Source organism: Onychostruthus taczanowskii, unplaced genomic scaffold (assembly GCF_017590055.1).
Source record: "Onychostruthus taczanowskii isolate IOZ18803 unplaced genomic scaffold, ASM1759005v1 scaffold48, whole genome shotgun sequence".
Taxonomy (NCBI): domain Eukaryota; kingdom Metazoa; phylum Chordata; class Aves; order Passeriformes; family Passeridae; genus Onychostruthus; species Onychostruthus taczanowskii.
Window position 1 is genome coordinate 2,233,856 of NW_024502347.1, and position 17,771 is coordinate 2,251,626.

Sequence of the window (17,771 nt, forward strand, 5' to 3'; positions counted from 1 at the left end):
CCATCCTTCAGGTTCATGATTTAGGTATCATTTTCACCTGTGGGCACTCCCTTTTGAGCTAATCTACAAGCTAAGTCTTGCAGATTTTTCTCCTGTACAATATCTAAAAGCTTTTCTCACCATTCACAAACTCTGGACACATCCTAATTTTTAGTCTCCCAGTCACTACAGTGCATTGCTCCTTGGTGTTCTCTCTGACCCGTAATGTAGCTTTGCCCTCTGTGTGTCCACACAAAGCATGCTGCAAAGATCCCTTTTTCTGCCCAGCATTTTAACCTTGAAACTTTCTCTTGGCCTCTTTCTGCCTCTCTCTCCTGTCCCCTTACTTCATTTATCCACTCAAACGTGGATAAATGCTTTGGTGTTTGTGGCAGGTCAGTCACAGCCTGTCTGCCCCCCATGCTGAAAATGTCAACCTTCACCTTATTAATTAATGATGTGAGTCTAATCATTTGCCTGCTCAAGTCAAAGAAGCACTTTTGTGCTGTTGCCAAAGTCATCCCCCCTATGCTTGCGAGGGACTCCAAGAAAACATCCCCAGAGTTACTCTTGTCTGGCCTTGCATCACTCTGAAGTTTTCTGCTTTGATGTAGTGCCCACAAAACGGTGTCAAAGTGCAGTGCCAAGACCACTGCCTTGCACGCTGGCTCTCCTGGAGCCTTTGTACTCCCTTTCCTACCAGTTGTTTCTTGCCAGGCTCTTCAGGGTGATCATGGCTAGGGCACCTACACCCTAAGATAAAACAAAACCATTACTACCCATGCTTATTGCAAATCCCACAAAGGTGGTGATTCTCCTCCCCCTCCAATCCTCCCAAGCTTTGGTCTCTAAAACAAATGTGAGATAAATACATTCATCTGCTCAGAAGTCATGGTAATCTAGTGCTCATTACCAATCATGGGATAAAGTCAGACAAGGCAGAGATTATGCATTCATATCTCCTGTGCAGGTACAACAACATTATTCATTGTTGCTGCATTAATTAGAAACCTAAAGGTGGGAAAGGCTTATGAAAAGCTCTCTCTACACATTACTCTTAGAGGTACATTTGAACACAGGATCATATGTTGTAGGTGGACAGGCAAAGAACAGAAGGCAGTTGACTTGGCCAAGATTCCCTTGTGTCCATTTAACTACTGTTGCAGTAATTTGTTTTTCTACTTCATAGTTCAATCTCCTCCTGCTTATTTGCTGCCATAAAAATCCAGCAACTGTGGCAATTTGCACAATGCATGCTATAGCCTTGTGTTCACATACCACAAATTCAGCATTCTGGATTCATTCGTGACTCAGATTGGAGGGGAAAATAGCTTGGGATGGCACAAGCCCTTGATTAAAGCTTTAGGGCCAAATCAACAACAGCTGAGGATCCAGCCCATATGGCCTGAGATCTTTAGCTGTGTAAAGGCTGCAGGAATGGGCCCAAATGGCTTTGGTAATTAGCAAATATCATATAAAATAGATTGAAAGTCTTTGGCAAGGAGCACGTATTGAGTAACATTTGAAAATTATTCGTAGTATATTATATACTTCTTTAGAGATAAAACTCAATGGCATAACAATAATTTAGGAGGGGCAACTGTAGTCTATTACATGACCAACAACAGGCAAACACTTTCTGGGATCAATCAGTACTTTACAGCTACCTTTAGACAATGCTACAAAGGGCAGAGGTGACATGGGACCTGATCCAACAAGCAGTTCTGCCTCTGCAGAAGCACCCTGGCACCTCCTGGCATCTCTTTGGCCCTGTGTGTGGAGAGCTGATGTTCTTGGGTAGGAGTTGCATGTCACCCTGTATTCCTCAGTGCCTTGGTCACTCAAGAACAACCACAACAACACCCAGGGTGTCCACGGAAGCAGGACTCAGCCTGCTCCTATCTGAATTCCCCAGTTTTCACACTGTGTGGAGCAGTAAACAATAACACAACAATTAATCACCCTGGTGTAGCCGTAAGAGCTCCTTCCACAGATTACAGTAAGCAGCATGCAGAGGGGAATAAATCATTTTTCATGCAAACTCTGAGGAATGGCATGTTAGAAAACCACTCCTGATAAAAATCTAATGAAAATGTAAAACGTCTCAGTGCAGTCTCCTGGGTAGAGTCAAAATCATATTAAACCCTTGAGAGACAGCGGTCAGGGATTTCAATGGGAATCAAGAGACAGATTTCCCAGTATGAGCTTGTTAACCTGATATAAAGACGTGATACTGATTTGATGGCTTTGTCTCTTTCACTGTTTCATTCATGCAGCCTATTTTTAATTTAATAACCTTCCATTAATTTAGTTAAAGGCTTTATTCACCAGAACAAAATCTTTTTTTTTTCCTAAAAGCAAATGCTGTTGAAGTGCTGAGAGCATAATCCAGCATGAGTGTCACAAGCAATGCAAGTTTGTTTTCATTGCATTTGCAGGAGTTTTTCAAGAATACTAAAGTGATTAAAGCCACTCTTCCACTCATTTTTAAAGTACCCTGTGACTGGATTTTAATCATTTTGAAATCCGCTCTCTTGCTAAGACACCGTGACCCAGTAACCTCAGGACACTGTCAATAACAGTAACCATTTTTACATGTTCATTGGGATTTACCTGCTGGTGGCTTTATGAAAGGTGGTGGAATTAATGGGACAATAATAGGTACATTCCCATGATCCTTCGACCCTGCTGGTGAGTCTGATAGTCCATTTCCTGTGGCAAGCCCTGGGTAGCTTGGGTTTATATTGTACGGTGAAATAACACTGTCCTCAGGTAATTTTGGTTTTGGCAAAGAATTTTCTGTAAAACACAAAGAACACATTGTACAGTATGACACATAAATTTCTTAAATGGCCCTACATACTTTCACCAATCTCTTCATTAAATTACTTACCCTAATACAAGAATAGTGCACAAAAATCCCAGGTATTTTCCCTTTTAAAGAAATTGATACTTTGCAGTAATCTTCAGAAGTGCTCCATTCTTTTTTCAAAATCAAACTCACACTTTCTTTTTGCAGAAGGTAAAAGGTGGGATTATTTTGTCATGCATAGCCTTAGTATGCCTGATTTAGTCAATGGCATCCTATTCTTGTACTTCATTTCTACTGTTTGCATGGTGATCACACTCAGTGTGCTGTGATTTCACCGGTACAAGGAGCATGAACTGAAGAATAAAAGAGTTCTTATTCTCTATAAATAATATGAGTAGTAATAATAAAAGGAATTTAAAGAAAGGAACAAAATATTGAAATCACAGCAAAGCATGCATAAAATGATGACAGTTATTATTCTAATTCTTTAATCCCAAATCACCTCTGCATTTTTATTTCTAAGAATTTCTCTAATATCTCCCAGCCATGGGACTCCCTCTTCTCCCATCTCTCAGAACAAGAAATATGCTTTTTCCCCTCCCAAAAATTGCATACATCAAAAATTTCTACCTGTCATAGGCAATCAACATCTATGGTACGAAAAACATTATTTGTATCATGTTAAAAAAGTATTTCACAAATTTGATCAAGCATAGACTGCAGCCAGCAATCATTCAGTAAAAGATGTAGTTATTAAAACAGAAATAAATTAATTGCATTACTATACAGGCACAAGTTTCTTCAAAGGTAGCTTAATGACATTACATTTTCAATGAAAAATAAGTATTGATCCCCAGTGTTGTTATAGAACTAACAAGCTGCAAACATTCAATTTTAACACAATTAGGTTGTTTCACCTTACCTCTAATTTCTTCCCCTTTTTTCTAGCCATCTGTCCCTCAGCACTGGTCTCTCTGGTGTCAGCACTCATTGCAACACCCACTGAATACAGTGCTGCTGCTGGCTATCAGAAAGAAAACCCAAACACTGCTGCCCATGAGCACAGTGAAAAGTAGCACTCCAAGTGGATAAAAGGTGCTGGAATCTACTCTCTTTACCTCACCTTGGAGGAACTCCTGTTGGGTGAGTAAAGTTGCAGCAATTTTCTGCTCTTCTCCTTACCCTGCTGACAAGCCCCTATCCATTCTCTGAGACTGAGGAGTCAGAAGGCAAGAACTGAATGACCAAACAAAAAGGCTCTCACCCTTTTACATTTTGAATCACAAAAATCAGCAATGTCTCAAACAAATTTCATCCAATGTGAAATTTCTACCACAGTGCAGAAGACAGTATAGAACAAACATGGATGAGGAGCTTTTTCTGAATGTTCACACTTCTGAATATATCCTACATGTGTGAATATTCCAGTTCAAAATATTTCAATATTTTAACAAGATGTAGGCCAACCAGCCTTAGTATGGAAGCAAAAGGGTTCCTTAAGACCACCCTACTAAGAAAGGACTCCTTCCTTTCTCCACTTTTGAGTAGTTTATTGATACCACAGGCATGCGGCTTTCAACTGACAAATGAAAGGCATTATTTGTGAAGATATGTATCAATATATAACAATATATCAATACACCAACAGCAAATTTGTTAAGTGGCTTTCCTCAGAGCCTATCAGCTTCCCTGTGCCTCAGGTATTTTTATGTAAAGCAACCAAGACACAAGCAGCAGAACATGCTTTGCAATCGACACCTATCAGACAGGTTGAGTTATTAATCCCTACGTGAACACAGAAACATGAAGTCTCGTTACCTTTGAGAACAGAAATGTGCTGGCGGCTTTCCCCATCTGCTGAGTAGTTCCTGAATTCAATATCTTCTCCATCTTTCAGTTCTACCTTATCATAACCATACCAGCCAAGGAGCTCATTCATAGTGTTTTCAGCAAAGTTCTGAAAGAGAAAAATTACCTACTTATTTATGTAATCAATAACCATTTGGAAGGAAGGGAGGACTGCATAAATCGAACCATATCTGTGCTACATGAGGAAGTGTCAGGCTTGGCCCACCTCCTCAAAGACTAATGTTCATTTCATAACTCAAGTGCATAAAGTGAAACGCATTTAAATCTTCGACTGGCACATGTAATTATGACAGAGACTCATATGTCTGTAATTTAAAGAAAATGAAAAGGAGAGTTATTTATGACTTTTGCTCTGACATTCAATGTCAGAAATATTTTAACATACATTCCTCACACAAACTTGTCTGTGTTGCCATAAAATATTTAAGACTGCAGCAAGAGAATAACAGAAAACCAAGAATTTTTTTCCAGCCAGCAGTTAATCAATCTTACTGCATTATAGTCTTTTCAGCTGGAGCAGGTCACTGACACAATTACAGTTCCTTGAGGTGCCCATGAACCAAATCAAATAAAATCACAGCAGACGTTTTTTCTCAGTTATAAGCCCTTGCATAGTCAAAGCACTTAAAGATTCTTCACTGTGAAGGCATTCTACCATCACTTTTCGTACAAATGTTTCTTATATTTATTTAAGAAAACCTTTCTCAATTTTGCCGTATTTATTTTCAAACCAATTTCCAAGCGGTTCAGTGGTTAAATTTTATGTTTGTATGGAAATGTAAAGAATGGAATATGACTGTCATAACCCTCAATTTCTATTAAAAATATGTCCTCTAGGTCATGAGGCAAAAATATTTCTGTAGAAAATGCTCATTACTGGGCCAGGAGATTTAGTGGAGTAAGTTAAGAAATCTGCAGCCAGGCAACAAAGCTTTCTGAAACCAAATAGTGCCACAGAGCTCCACAGCTTATGGATTAAGGAAACTGCCAAAGGAAACCAGCTAATGAATTATTGCAATGGCAAAGATCAATTTAAAGTAGTATGACAACTACGAGTTGAAACAAAAAAGCCACACATGGAGCCTTTCAATTTGGTTTTTGCAATTTTTTTTTTTGTTAACACTCTTCTAGAACAAATTCCAAACTTCATATTCCTCCAAGATCTTGACATCTAAATTAATGCTTCTGATAAGCACTGCATCCCAGGACTCTGGCAGAGGAATAAGGAGAATACAACACCAATTCAAAACAAATGGTGAATGTCAAATTTGCAGGTTGCCAGATTTTGTCTAGTAACTGCTCTAGCTTAATTTTTGAGTGGGAGAAAGTCTAATGATAGAACACAGCAATTCTCCAGTCATTTAAACAAATAAATAAAATTAATCAGATGATAATTGCTTTTGAATTCAAAGCTACAGCAGGCGCTGTGTCCCAGAACCTCGGAGCGCTGCACTGCTCCTGGCTCATTCATCACACCAGATTACATAGGTGTTCCTGTCACTCAAGGAGCGCTCTAAAGCAGCTATAAGCAATAAACACAAGCAATTTGTACTCTTCCAAGAGTATCATCTGTGCAATTACGCTACAAACACATTTCAGGAAAAGAAAACCCAAAACAAAACCCAGAGAAGACTCCTAAAGCTTCCACTTCCTTTTGTTTTTTCCCCTATGCATTTTCACCTTACCATCTGATGGAAGTTACAATTCTGAGGCTGTCCTGTGCAGCCCAAGAATGCTGGAAAATATTCCATTATCCTACCTCTGCTTCTAGACTCATCATTATAAGTATGATATGTGAATTATGCCACTACTACAGTCTTCACGAGTACAATGCAGTGCAAATGTGGCTAACAACTACCCAAATCATTTGAATGATGCAGTGTTGTGTTTCAAATACTAGCAAAATGAAAAAAAAATCTAAATAGCTGTTTTTCTTTGGTTTTTTGGTTTGGGGTTTTTTTTGAGCTTTTTAGAAAACTTTTCTCTTAGCATTGAAGAGGCCCCAGTGCACTAACCCTGTTTGTAGCCCATGGGAACCCAATAACAAAATGACCTGGACCTGGGAAGTCAAATCTCACCACTGCAGCTCACCCAAAATGACCTGAAAGGGTCCGTGGAGGCCCAAAGGCAAGGTCTGCCAGCTTCTCTTGCTTTGCTAAATTCCAACTATGGAGACACAGCCCTAGAGACTAATCTAGCAAGGTAGAGACCAATAGACAAAGTCTTACCAATTTAAACCCCATGCAACCAAATTAATTGAGTAGCTCTAAATTTGCCTCCTGTGGATGCTTTGTGTTTTATTTGCACTGCTGATCAACTCAGACAATGAATAATTTCTAATTACTTGTCAAGGAATACATAAGCAAGGTTGTACATGTGTTTGTTTTTTCCTGAAAATTCATACATGTATCTGTCCCTTCGCAATGTAGTCAAAATGATGGTTGGGTTTGTAATGGCACGAAATTTAAGTACCTTTCACATCTCATTTATACTATCCACGGTAAGTGATGCACCAAAATGAACACTCATACTGACAAAAAATACACTGGATTTCAAAATCACTCATCATAGAGATCTGACTCTTTTATAAAATAGTAAATCAATGGGGTCTTTTCTACTAACTTCAATGAGAGTACAATGAGGTTGCATGCCAGCAATAACAAAAGTAAGCACCTTTTTAACACTGATTTCCCAAAAAGAGTGTCTTGGACTTAAAAAAAAAATAAAATAAGAAAACAATTAAGCCATTCTCCTCCATAATTTATCTTACCTACTACAATGATACAAGTCACCCTAAATACCATTCTCTGTGACTAACAGCCAGAGCTCCATTACACCACACTCTCTCCACAGCAAATGGAAAGCATGAGCCCATCCTCAGCAAGCTGAGTGTCAAACCTGAGAAGTGTTTTTTTCCACACTGCCTCTATTGCATAGATGGGTATCCAAAGAACAACATCACCTTCCCTCAGACTCCAGACTACAACACCCATTTGCAGAGATGTCTAACACCCTGACAGTTGAGATCATGCTGAAGTCACTGCCCTGAAGCTGACCACTATTAATTCATTGTTTTCATGTATTTCCCCTTCTTCCATTTCAATGATAGACACAAAACACATGGATTCAAGACATGGTAACAAGATGGGATTTGTAAAGACCAGTGTGGTGGCAATAGTCAATACACAAATTATTAGATAGTTTTTCTCTGTGTGAATGCAGGGAAGGGGGGAAAGATGAAAAAAAAAATAAAAGAGACAAAGACCAGTTCTTGGTGAAGTTAAGGAAAGGAAGAAAGCATATTAATACAAAACCTGTACATGCAGAGCAGAACATCACTGAAAGATATACAAGTGGCAAAGGCTTAGTGAAAGGAAGGGCGATGATTGTAACACTAAGGCTTGAGAAAAGCAGGAATGTGGGACTCAATATTGGATTAGGAAAGCAGAAGCAGCAGTGATCAAGCAGGCTAGACAGAAGCCAGAGGAATCGCAAGATCATAGACCTGCCAAAGACCAGGGGGGAGATATGAAGGCAGGTGTGGATGACCAGATGGAAGATGTGCAAGGAGCTGTAATTCAAAGCTTTGGCAGGAACAGGACAGCAGAGGCATTAAGGCAGTCCATGCCTGCATTCAGACTCATTCCACAAAAGGATGTGGAGTGTCTGCAGGATGAGGCTGGCACCCCAATCCCACAGCTGTGCCAAAGGGTTGGGATGATGTGAAAAACCAGTGTAGAGAGACAACCTTACTCATAATCAGTAAAATCTCAGGTCAGCAATCACACCGCTAAGCTGGGACCCTTGCATCCACTCAGCCCAAAAGGAGCCCTGCAGGGACCCACAGATTTCACTGCAAATGTACAGCACGGAGCCTAACTTCAGCCAGGTGTGGAGGCAATGCTCAGTCCCCTGTGTGAAAGCAGAGACCGAGCCCTGGTGCCACCCACAGTGTGGGTCAGCATCAGAGCTGAGAAGAAAACCACAGAAATCCTGTCCCACATCCTTCTGTGCTCATTCTGCCATGCCATGCACCAAGCACACAAGCTTTTGAGACCACAGTGGAAACACCAGTCCCCTCTGCAGCTGCCGTGCACCCAGGCAGTGGGTTAACATCCCACAGGAGCCAAACCCACTGCTCTTCCCTAGCTGACAGAGCACCATTACAGCTGCTGACTGCCCGAGCACTCACCACGGCTGCGGCACAACCAGCTCATGCCTGCCAAAGAAACCGGCCCAAAAATGCTCCGGTGGCCCCAGTCACTGACCACAGCCAAAGCCTTTCCTTCCCAATAGATGGAAATCCAGCTTTTGTCCACTGCTAAGTCCCAAAGCACTTATCACCACTGTGGGGCAATGTGTAATTTGCATGTTTTAACTGTATGATTTCTCTGTTCTTGTACTACACAGAAATATCTTCCCTCCTGGAAGAGCCAGGATAACTAACTGTTATGCTCATTGGTATTTCTACTTGAATTTGCTCCCTATTCCCCTGAAAGATGAAGAAGAGTGTGTTGACTCACTAGACTGCGGTTTCCCTCCTTTCTGAGTCTGACTTATATGCTAGGCAGTAAAAATATAATCACATTTATTCCCACTTTAGGTTTCATTTCATCGTAACAGTACACCTACCATTTGATTTTTTACATTACAATGCATCATTTCCCCAAATCTCTGCTAATTAATACATTCTCAAACTATGCCACGCGTGTCTTCCCATCTTAGATCTCTTGACTTTCCTTCTCTACGAACCTTATTCACAGGGGACAAGGCCTGGCTTCACTGAATGAGGCCTGGCAAACATGGAGGCAGGAAACACAGGGGAGCATGAGTCTGTCAGACTCATTTTCTTCTAGGTTTTACTGCTGAATGTTTATTTCAGATCTGGGAGGAAGCATAGTGGCTCCACTCCATTTCCTTGCCTGCATAACCCACTCAGTACAGAGCCCCACAAATTCACTTTTCACTTTCACTGCATCGAGGAAATAAAAATGTTTCTAGGGGCACTATACAAACTTGGATCTTTTTCCCAGCCCTCACATTCTTTGCTTGTTTATGTTGTCACCACACTGAATTCTGTGATTAGACCTTTACATTACCAGAGAGCACAATTCCCTTCTGCTTGACTTTCCTTTGTCCTCCCATGTATGTTTGGCTCTGTATAACCCACTTTGTTTGGGGAAGCACTCTTACTGCAGTGCCCTGCCAGGTGAGGCTCCCTGTGCAGACAGGCAACCCCTCTGCAGCCATCCCACAAAACTTCCATACATACTCCACAGAAAAACCTTGGTCTCCTGAAATAACGCCACTGATAAAGTCTGTCTGCTTTTCCACTTTCCCAAAGATATTTTTTGCTTTTCAGGAGAGAAGGGAGGAGTTTCCTTGGAATCTTCCGAGCGCTCTGAGCAAACTGGCTCGCTCCAGGCGCAGGGCTGCTACGCCTGCTTCGCCGCTTTCCTCCTCCTGACAGTAATACTTTCAAATGCCAAATAGGGACTATTTAAGCACTAAACTGAAAGATATTCTGATGAGCTTACTATTAAATGGTAACAGATGGGCTGCCCTAAGCTCTAGGCACCAGGAACAAAGCCCAATTTTAGATACAAATTAGTTATTGAGAATATTTATGGACAGCAAACTCCTTGGGCACATGCAGCAGCGCTGTGAAATTACAACACAAATTAATTGCTTACCTTTCAACTGCTAGAGACACATGGATACACTGCCTCATCTGTGCAGAACTTCCAGTGCAATTCAGCACTGGATGTAACCTCACCTCACAGCACTGCAGAGTACCTAGCTATTCCTCCTCAGCAGCACTGCTTCCTGGCAGCAGGATGGCAAATGGAAATAAGCTGAGGAGAGATGGATGGGGGATCCACTACTGTGCCTAGACAAGTGCCTTCATCAATTAAACTTTTACAGATATTTTGGTCTTAAAACAGTAGTGGGTTCCCTGATGACAATAGGTATGGATCTATGAGGTGTTCTGTTATTCACCAGTAAGTGAAAATGGCACCAAACTGAATTTCAGAATAACTATCTGCTTTTCCTCCAGGGCACGAGGTGAATGCTACCTCTGGAAGAAAAACTGGAAAGTCTCATCTGAAGGAGGAAGGAGGACAAAAGAAAAAACAACTAGAAAATATAGAAGAGTGGCTGTAAAGGTCACAGTGTAACAAAACAGTTCCTCATGAATATATTTTTCATTGAAACGTAATATCAGAAAACTGTGCAGAGTCATGTACTTTTTGCACACAACATTGTATCAAATTAAAATTTGTTATAACCATTGTGTACATTAGGTTAGCGATAACAAAAACGTAACTCAATATCTGGCATAAGGAAAGAGTGAGCAACCTGAATATCCATCCAGTCATGTTAAAAGCAAGCTGTGACCCTACTGTTGGAAAACACTAAAGCAAGCAGTTAGGTGTTGTGATTCTTCTCGAGTAAATATCTGACTGTATCAAACAGCAAATCTCAAAGGAAGTCTCTGATGAGGTAATATTATTGCTCATTCATAGTGCCTTGAATTTACTGTACTTAAAATAGACACTTGTACCAATGGCCTTTTTATTATCCAAAGGGGGAAAAAAAGAAATCACATACACACCAGTCCTTTTTCTTTCTGCTAGCAAAGGGAGGCAATCCGATCCAACGTGGGCTGAAACCTGAGTAGGTCACTGTACACCATGATAAAATTCCCTAACCCCTGAGCCAAATTTCCCTGAGGGGGCCCTCCTACTTCTCCTTTACTTTCCAAGCTGACTTTTCCATTCCCTCTCTCGTCTTTTCCTCCCCTTCATCTCTTTCATTTCCCCTACCTTAAAGCCTTGATATCTGATCTGCTGCTGATACTCAGGTTACAGTTTTTACAGCTTAGGCTGTCTATTGCTGTATACATTCCTTTCTTTCTGCTCTGCTGTGATTACTTACCAGAGCTTATTTTACACTGGTCCAGATGAAAGCAGTTCAGATGAAGGGAAACAGCCAGCCTGTTTGAACATTACAGATACAAACCTACACAAGGGCACATTGTGCTCCCTCTGTCATTTCACTGCAAACATTTTGCACACTGTAACCAAATTGTTACATTATTGTATTCTTCGGGTTTATTAAGAACAACTAGACAGCTCATCAGTAAAGAAAAAGGGTAAATGATCAGCACAGGATTTTAACTTTCTCAACCAGTCAAAAATTCAAACTACTTCTTTTTCCTCCCCCCTCTTTTTCCCTTCTTAGATGATAGCAGCCAACTGCCCTACTAAAAATGCATAGCACATATAGCATAGTTTATGCTGAAAGGTGGGCTATGGAAGGTTCTGCCATCAGCTGTCTCACTCTCAACCAGAAATTATGTGGGTCCAAAATGTCTTTTCTACACACCTTTAGTTTTTAAGTCAGCTGAAATCCTGAGGTTCCTAACCTTAAGCAGTTAGCCATGATTAATAAAGAGAAACTCTTGTACATGAAGGTTAATGCCAGTGCTTAATACCAAAGCATTAGTTTAAAATTGTGTAATTTTTCTCCTTCACACAATGTTGTTTTTGTTTCTTCCTCACCCTTTCAGACAAACATCTGTTATACTGTAGAAGAACAACTATCTCCCAAACCGCTGAGTGTGCCTGCAGCCAAAGTAAACAAAACAAACCCAGAGGATCCAGCACAGTCAGCCTTTATATCCAGCCAGGATAACATTTCACATGTTTTGATTAAAATTAGCTAATTTGTAATTCTAGAACCTATGAAACTTAAAAGCTGCAATCCATATAGATCGCATTAGGCGATGCTCTGAGGGGCCAATGCCCTGTACTACAGACCTCTGCAGTCTCCAAAACTATGTGGGATTACAATGAGCAATGACTCTCCGGTGGCTGCACAGAGCCCTCTCCGAAAATAGGATGTGTCACATATCTCACAAAGAAAGATCCCGCTCCTGTGGACTTGAAGCTACTACAGTTTGTTTCCAAAGAGATGCACCGAGACATTATTTTGTTTGTGCCCCTAATACCGCTCCTGTCCACATCTACACTTGGAGTGCACGCAGAACCGTGTACACGCTCATTACACAGGCAGCAAGAACAAGAACGCCTGCCTCGGGCAGGAAAGGGCACCTCACCGAAATTAGTGCTGTGCAAAAGAAGGGAGAGGGGAGGGGACGGCGCATTCCCGTTTAATTTTATAGGGGGAGATCAATGTTCTGGAAAGCAAAGATATTTTCACTAGACATCATGCATATTTATACACTCGCCTATATAGTATACATACTATGTGAACGAGTGACATTTTCCAGGCAGTCTTCCACTTATAATCAGCCTTTTAATAAATGACATATTCAAATTAAATCTCAGCAGCTTTATCTCGTAGCCAGACTATGCTGTTTTAGTCACTTTATCCGCGCATTTAACAACAAGTTCAGCTGAAGTCTAGCAATACATTGTTACCAACTTTGGGGAATTATAGACACCAAACAAACAGACAGGGAACAGACGTGGAAAACAGGCGCAAAAAATAGGACCGGTCCAGCCTGGAACAGCGACCTAACGATAAAAGAAGTTCCAAAATAGCGGTTTTGTGCCACCGCAGCCATCCCAACATCTGGAGCGGCCGCCAGAGCACAGCTGGAGCGGCACCGGTTCCTATCAAGCAGGACAGCCCTCCGCGCGGTAAATACACTGGCACCAAAACCAGCCCTCGGAGCAGCCACCTTCCAGCGACACCTCTGCGCTGCCGCCAGCCGCGGAGCGAAGCGGCGCAGCAGAGGAGGAGGCGAAAGGGGCAACAGGGGAAAAGGGGTCTCCGCGCTCCAGGGCCAGACTGATGCGCGGCTCAGACCGCAACGCTTCACTTTGACAATTTAATTACACAGTTGCAGCTGGCTGCTGAAAAAGGGACAGAAATACAGTGTGTAAAAGAGATCCCTTTCTTTCCTAACTTTAAGGGCTTCGCAGCTACCTGAGGGGGTGCCTATAGAAAGAAAGAGGTAAGGAAAAAAAAAAAAAAAAAGGCTCATCATTGGCACCCGAGGAGCTTAAAAGCCCAACGAGAGAGTTATTTTTAAAAAATAAATAAAGCTGGTCAATGAACAGGATTTGCAGCCTGTGAATTCGTCTCTGTTTGCAGCCCAGGAGGCGGAGTTGAGACACATTCAGTGCATCCTACAAAAAAAAAAAAAATGACAAGAGATCCTTTCTTATTTCATCTCCATGCTCGGAGGCGGGGGGTGCGGGGGGGGGACCCCGCTCCCGTCCCCATCACAGGCACCTACCTTCATCTCCTCGTTGATCTCCCGCTTCACCGGGTGAGCCGGCTTCCTGCTCCTTTTATTTTCGGGAGGTCTCCCTTCTTTCTCCATTTCTGCCATTTTTTGCGCCTACTTGGTGGTGGTGGTGGTGGAGATGAAATGGCTGCTGGTGCTCTGGGGGGGCCGGGAGGGCGGGCTGCCGCGGAGGGGGCGGCGGAGGGAAGGGGGAGGCCGGCCCCGGACCGCCGGCGGGCGGGGCTTGCCGGCACCGAATCGGCCGCCGCTGCCCGCCATGGGAGCCGGGGAGGGGGAGGCGCCGAGCACCGGGCGGAGCGGAGCGCGGCGGAGAGGAGGGGGCGGTGCTCACCCGCCCCCAGCCCGGGATGGGGATGGGGATGGGGATGGAGATGGGGATGGGGGTCCGGTGCCCCCCACGCCCACCTGAGGGGTCCGCCCGGTCTGTGCCCCCTACGCAGCCGACCCGTCCGGTCCCGTCCCGACCGCTGCCGTCCCGTCCCGTCCCGTCCCGTCCCCGCCGCTTTCAGCCCAGGCTCTTCCCCTGATCACTCCTGGTTTTCCCTTTATCTGCGGCGGGGAGGTGCGGATGAATGGTTTGGTGGGACGCGCTTCAGCGAGGAGGTGCCGAATTACAGCACACACTGTGGGCGATACATTGATTATTCCTAGGCTCTGCTTTCCCGCTTTCCCTGGCGGTCCCTGATTACCCGATACAACACGTTACAGCACGGGGGTGTCCATTGTTCCGATAGTCAAAATTGTAATCGTACGGGGTTTCTCATTACGACTGCGGTGCACCTTAAAATGATACGGTTTTTTATAAAAACACCCAAACCCACAGTCGAAAAATGAACTGCGTTCCGTGTGGGCATGAGTAGGCTCCCCATAAAAATCTCAGTTTAGCCTGTCAAAGACAAGTTCGGTGTGTGTGCAACAATGTTTAATTTACATTCTCTGTTTCCGAAGCTTTGAATCACTAGCACTTTCTAGCATAAAAGTTGAGCACAACTTTGTTCGTTTCATTACTAAAATGAGCCTTGCCTGTCTGCCTGTCAGAGCGATTTCTAGAGACACGGGGCACATATTCCCCCGTGACTTTGAGAATAAGAAGAAACGGGGATTTTGCACAGTCTCAGCTGTTAGAGCATCGAGCATCAAAAGATGACATAGCAACCAGACTGAACCTGTAAAATCCTAGAGCACATCCGCAGTGGTAAGGTCACGGCCGCTGCGAGGCGAAGGTGCTGCCACTCCCCTCGCTGCCTGAAAGGATCAGGCAGATGTTGGAAAAAGCCCAGCCCTGATCGTTTGTTTTTCGCAGAGCAGCAGGACCTCGCAAAGACCCTCCAGAAGGCTCTGCTGACAGCAGAGTTGCAGGAGTTCAGCCACAGCAGGACTTGTGCTGTGGGCTCGGTCCGTTCCGCACAGCCCAGGAACACAAGGTCTGGGCTCAAACCCACCAAGCAGCAAGCATGAGAAGAAAACAAGTTGTTTTTTTTTTTTTTTTTTTTTTTTTTGTTGTGGTTTTTTTTTGTTTTGTTTTGTTTTTTCTTGCTTGTAGTGTTTTAAAATACAGTGATTTCTCAAACTTGTGGAAACTAACTTTTCACTACAGGTAACCTTCAAAGGACGGTGCTTAGGAGGGAGGTTTCCCTCCTCCTGTGCCTCACCACCACCACCAGCCTCACCTCCGTTTTGCTTACCGTATTCTGTTACAAACAAATGGGTACAGTTGAGCTCTCATTATTAAGTACAGGAGATATTCCTAGAATCTCAGTGTATTCTTTCACACAATAAGACAGACAGCACAAGGGAAGGTTGCTTTTAAACACAAACTCACATGGTCTTTGAAACCTTTGGCTGGAAAAAACCAGCCAACCTCAGGTGACTATTCTGCTTTGAACAGCCACCGCCTTGCTGATACATTGTCATTCTAATGAAAAAGAAAAAACTAGTTCTTGTATTAGACATACGGCTAGTTTCTCTGTAGAGAGGATGGAAGAGTTTTAAGGAAAACCTTGAAATTTCTTGCTAAACAGAGTATTGCCTCAAATGGTTCTTGTTCAGTGAAACATGAGAGGACTACTTCTCAACACTTACTATGTGTATTGTAATAAAGCCCTAACACTGTTTCATTAAGCACTGCATAAATTTAACAGGTTTGAGTTGACAATCTGACAAAAAGATTAATCTCAAACTCCCAGCATAAGCAGAGCTTCCTTTAATGTTGGAAGATACTTTGCAGAAGGTATGTGCAAGCCTAGGTAATGTGACTACAGCAGGTTACAGTGAGTAGACCAGAATGAATTTTCTTCAGGATCAAGTCTGTCATTCCAGTTTTCCTGACTAGCATCTGAAGGCTTGGCTGCAAATTGAAGCACTTCCCACCCCTTTTGCTACCAGTTCTGAATGCTGATTCTCACTTCTTGATCACCAAAAGTAACGCCATTCAGCTGGGGTTTTTTCACAGTATTTTTCTGAATACTTTTGAATGGAGATGTGAACTTATTTCTCCTGACAGTAGGCTGGTTTTCTCAGCTACTTCTGGTAAGCTCTTTAAAAAGAACCTCCAGTCCCCCAGTACCTTGTCAACCACCAGATGAAAGCCACAATCTTAAAACATACCCTGTTTTTCTCAGTATTTAGTGTAGGACTGGGACAGATACAAAAAGTTCTACCTCTCTGTATCCTAATCATAATATCTCCATCTGACAGCAGGTTATTGCTGCAACTGTCACAATTCCTACTTTTCTAGAGCTGTTATTACCTTTATATACTGCATATTATTGCACTGCATATTCTTGGGAAGGTGTTCTTCTAGTGGCAGCATATGGAGGACCATCAACTGTCAACACAGAAGTTCATGCATTTAGAGTGCTCAGACGTTATCCGGCACACATCGGAGGTACCAAAATAAGTTTTGGAAACCATCTAATTATTCCACTTGTTACTAAGTGTGAGGGAATGACTAACAAAAAGGAACTCTTTCAGGTTTTAGTGGTAACTCGTGAATTCATAAGGGGAGGCAGAATATCAGAATCTATGGAAGCTACATGTTTGTCAGCCATACAATGGCATTGATATGAATATTTCCAAAAAGTTATGAGAAAATAAATCTGCTATTTACATTACAGGCACCTTAACATTAAACACATTTACTGAACTGTGGCAGCACCACTTTTTTTTTTTTATAAAAACCTGTATTTTTGGTAAAGAATCCTGTTTCTGTAGTTCTCAATATGGATTCTGCAAACATCTTAAACAGGTGAATAAAAGTGACATATTGGATCAATAGAATTGCTCAGATTTATTTTAGAAGACAGAGATACGGGGGTATGTGGTATCAGTAAGAAGTTTGCAGCCAGAGATGGAACCCTGGTCGTGTGGGTATCAGTGAAGATTTTACTCCTGAGTTTAATGAGACCAAATTCCTTGTGAAATGTTGAAGGTGATTTAAAATCAATCTGTTAGAGTGTGTGCTCTAACTACAGTGCAGTAGAGAAAGTCTCTCGCTGTCATGATGGTTTGAGGGTTTGAAGCTGGTTGGCTTTTCAGTCACTTTTGAAATTGGGTAGAAACTATGGGATTCTGCCTTCTGCTGGTCTCTAAGTCATAGCAAGAACCTGAGCTTTTCCTTCCATTGCTCAAGGACATGCTCTACACCCAAGGCTCCATGTTTTGCCAAACTCCTTTTTTTGGTTCTATCACAGATTTGTTTCCAGCTCTGAGTTTGCACTTGGGTTTTTTGCAAGCACAGTAATTTGGACTTCTGAAAAATAAGTATCGTTCATAAAATTACATGTGCAAATTAGTTGCCTAAAATAAACCACCCCAGGTTTAATTTAT

The 17,771-nt window shown here is 42.4% G+C and overlaps 1 protein-coding gene across 4 annotated transcripts in view; it reads right to left on the reverse strand.

Annotated features, from left to right (window-relative positions):
* Nucleotides 1-14,089, reverse strand: part of LOC121341391 (sine oculis binding protein homolog) — a 113,625-nt gene extending 99,536 nt beyond the window's left edge. For all 4 annotated transcript variants that reach the window (XM_041414855.1, XM_041414852.1, XM_041414853.1 and 1 more), the window contains exons 1-3: nt 13,932-14,089; nt 4,610-4,748; nt 2,593-2,778 (exon numbers count right to left, since the gene is read on the reverse strand). In XM_041414855.1, coding sequence (XP_041270789.1) covers nt 2,593-2,778; nt 4,610-4,748; nt 13,932-14,027 — 421 coding nt within the window. In that variant the 5' untranslated portion in view covers nt 14,028-14,089. The remainder of the gene's footprint in view (nt 1-2,592; nt 2,779-4,609; nt 4,749-13,931) is intronic.
* Nucleotides 14,090-17,771: the final 3,682 nt, after the last annotated feature.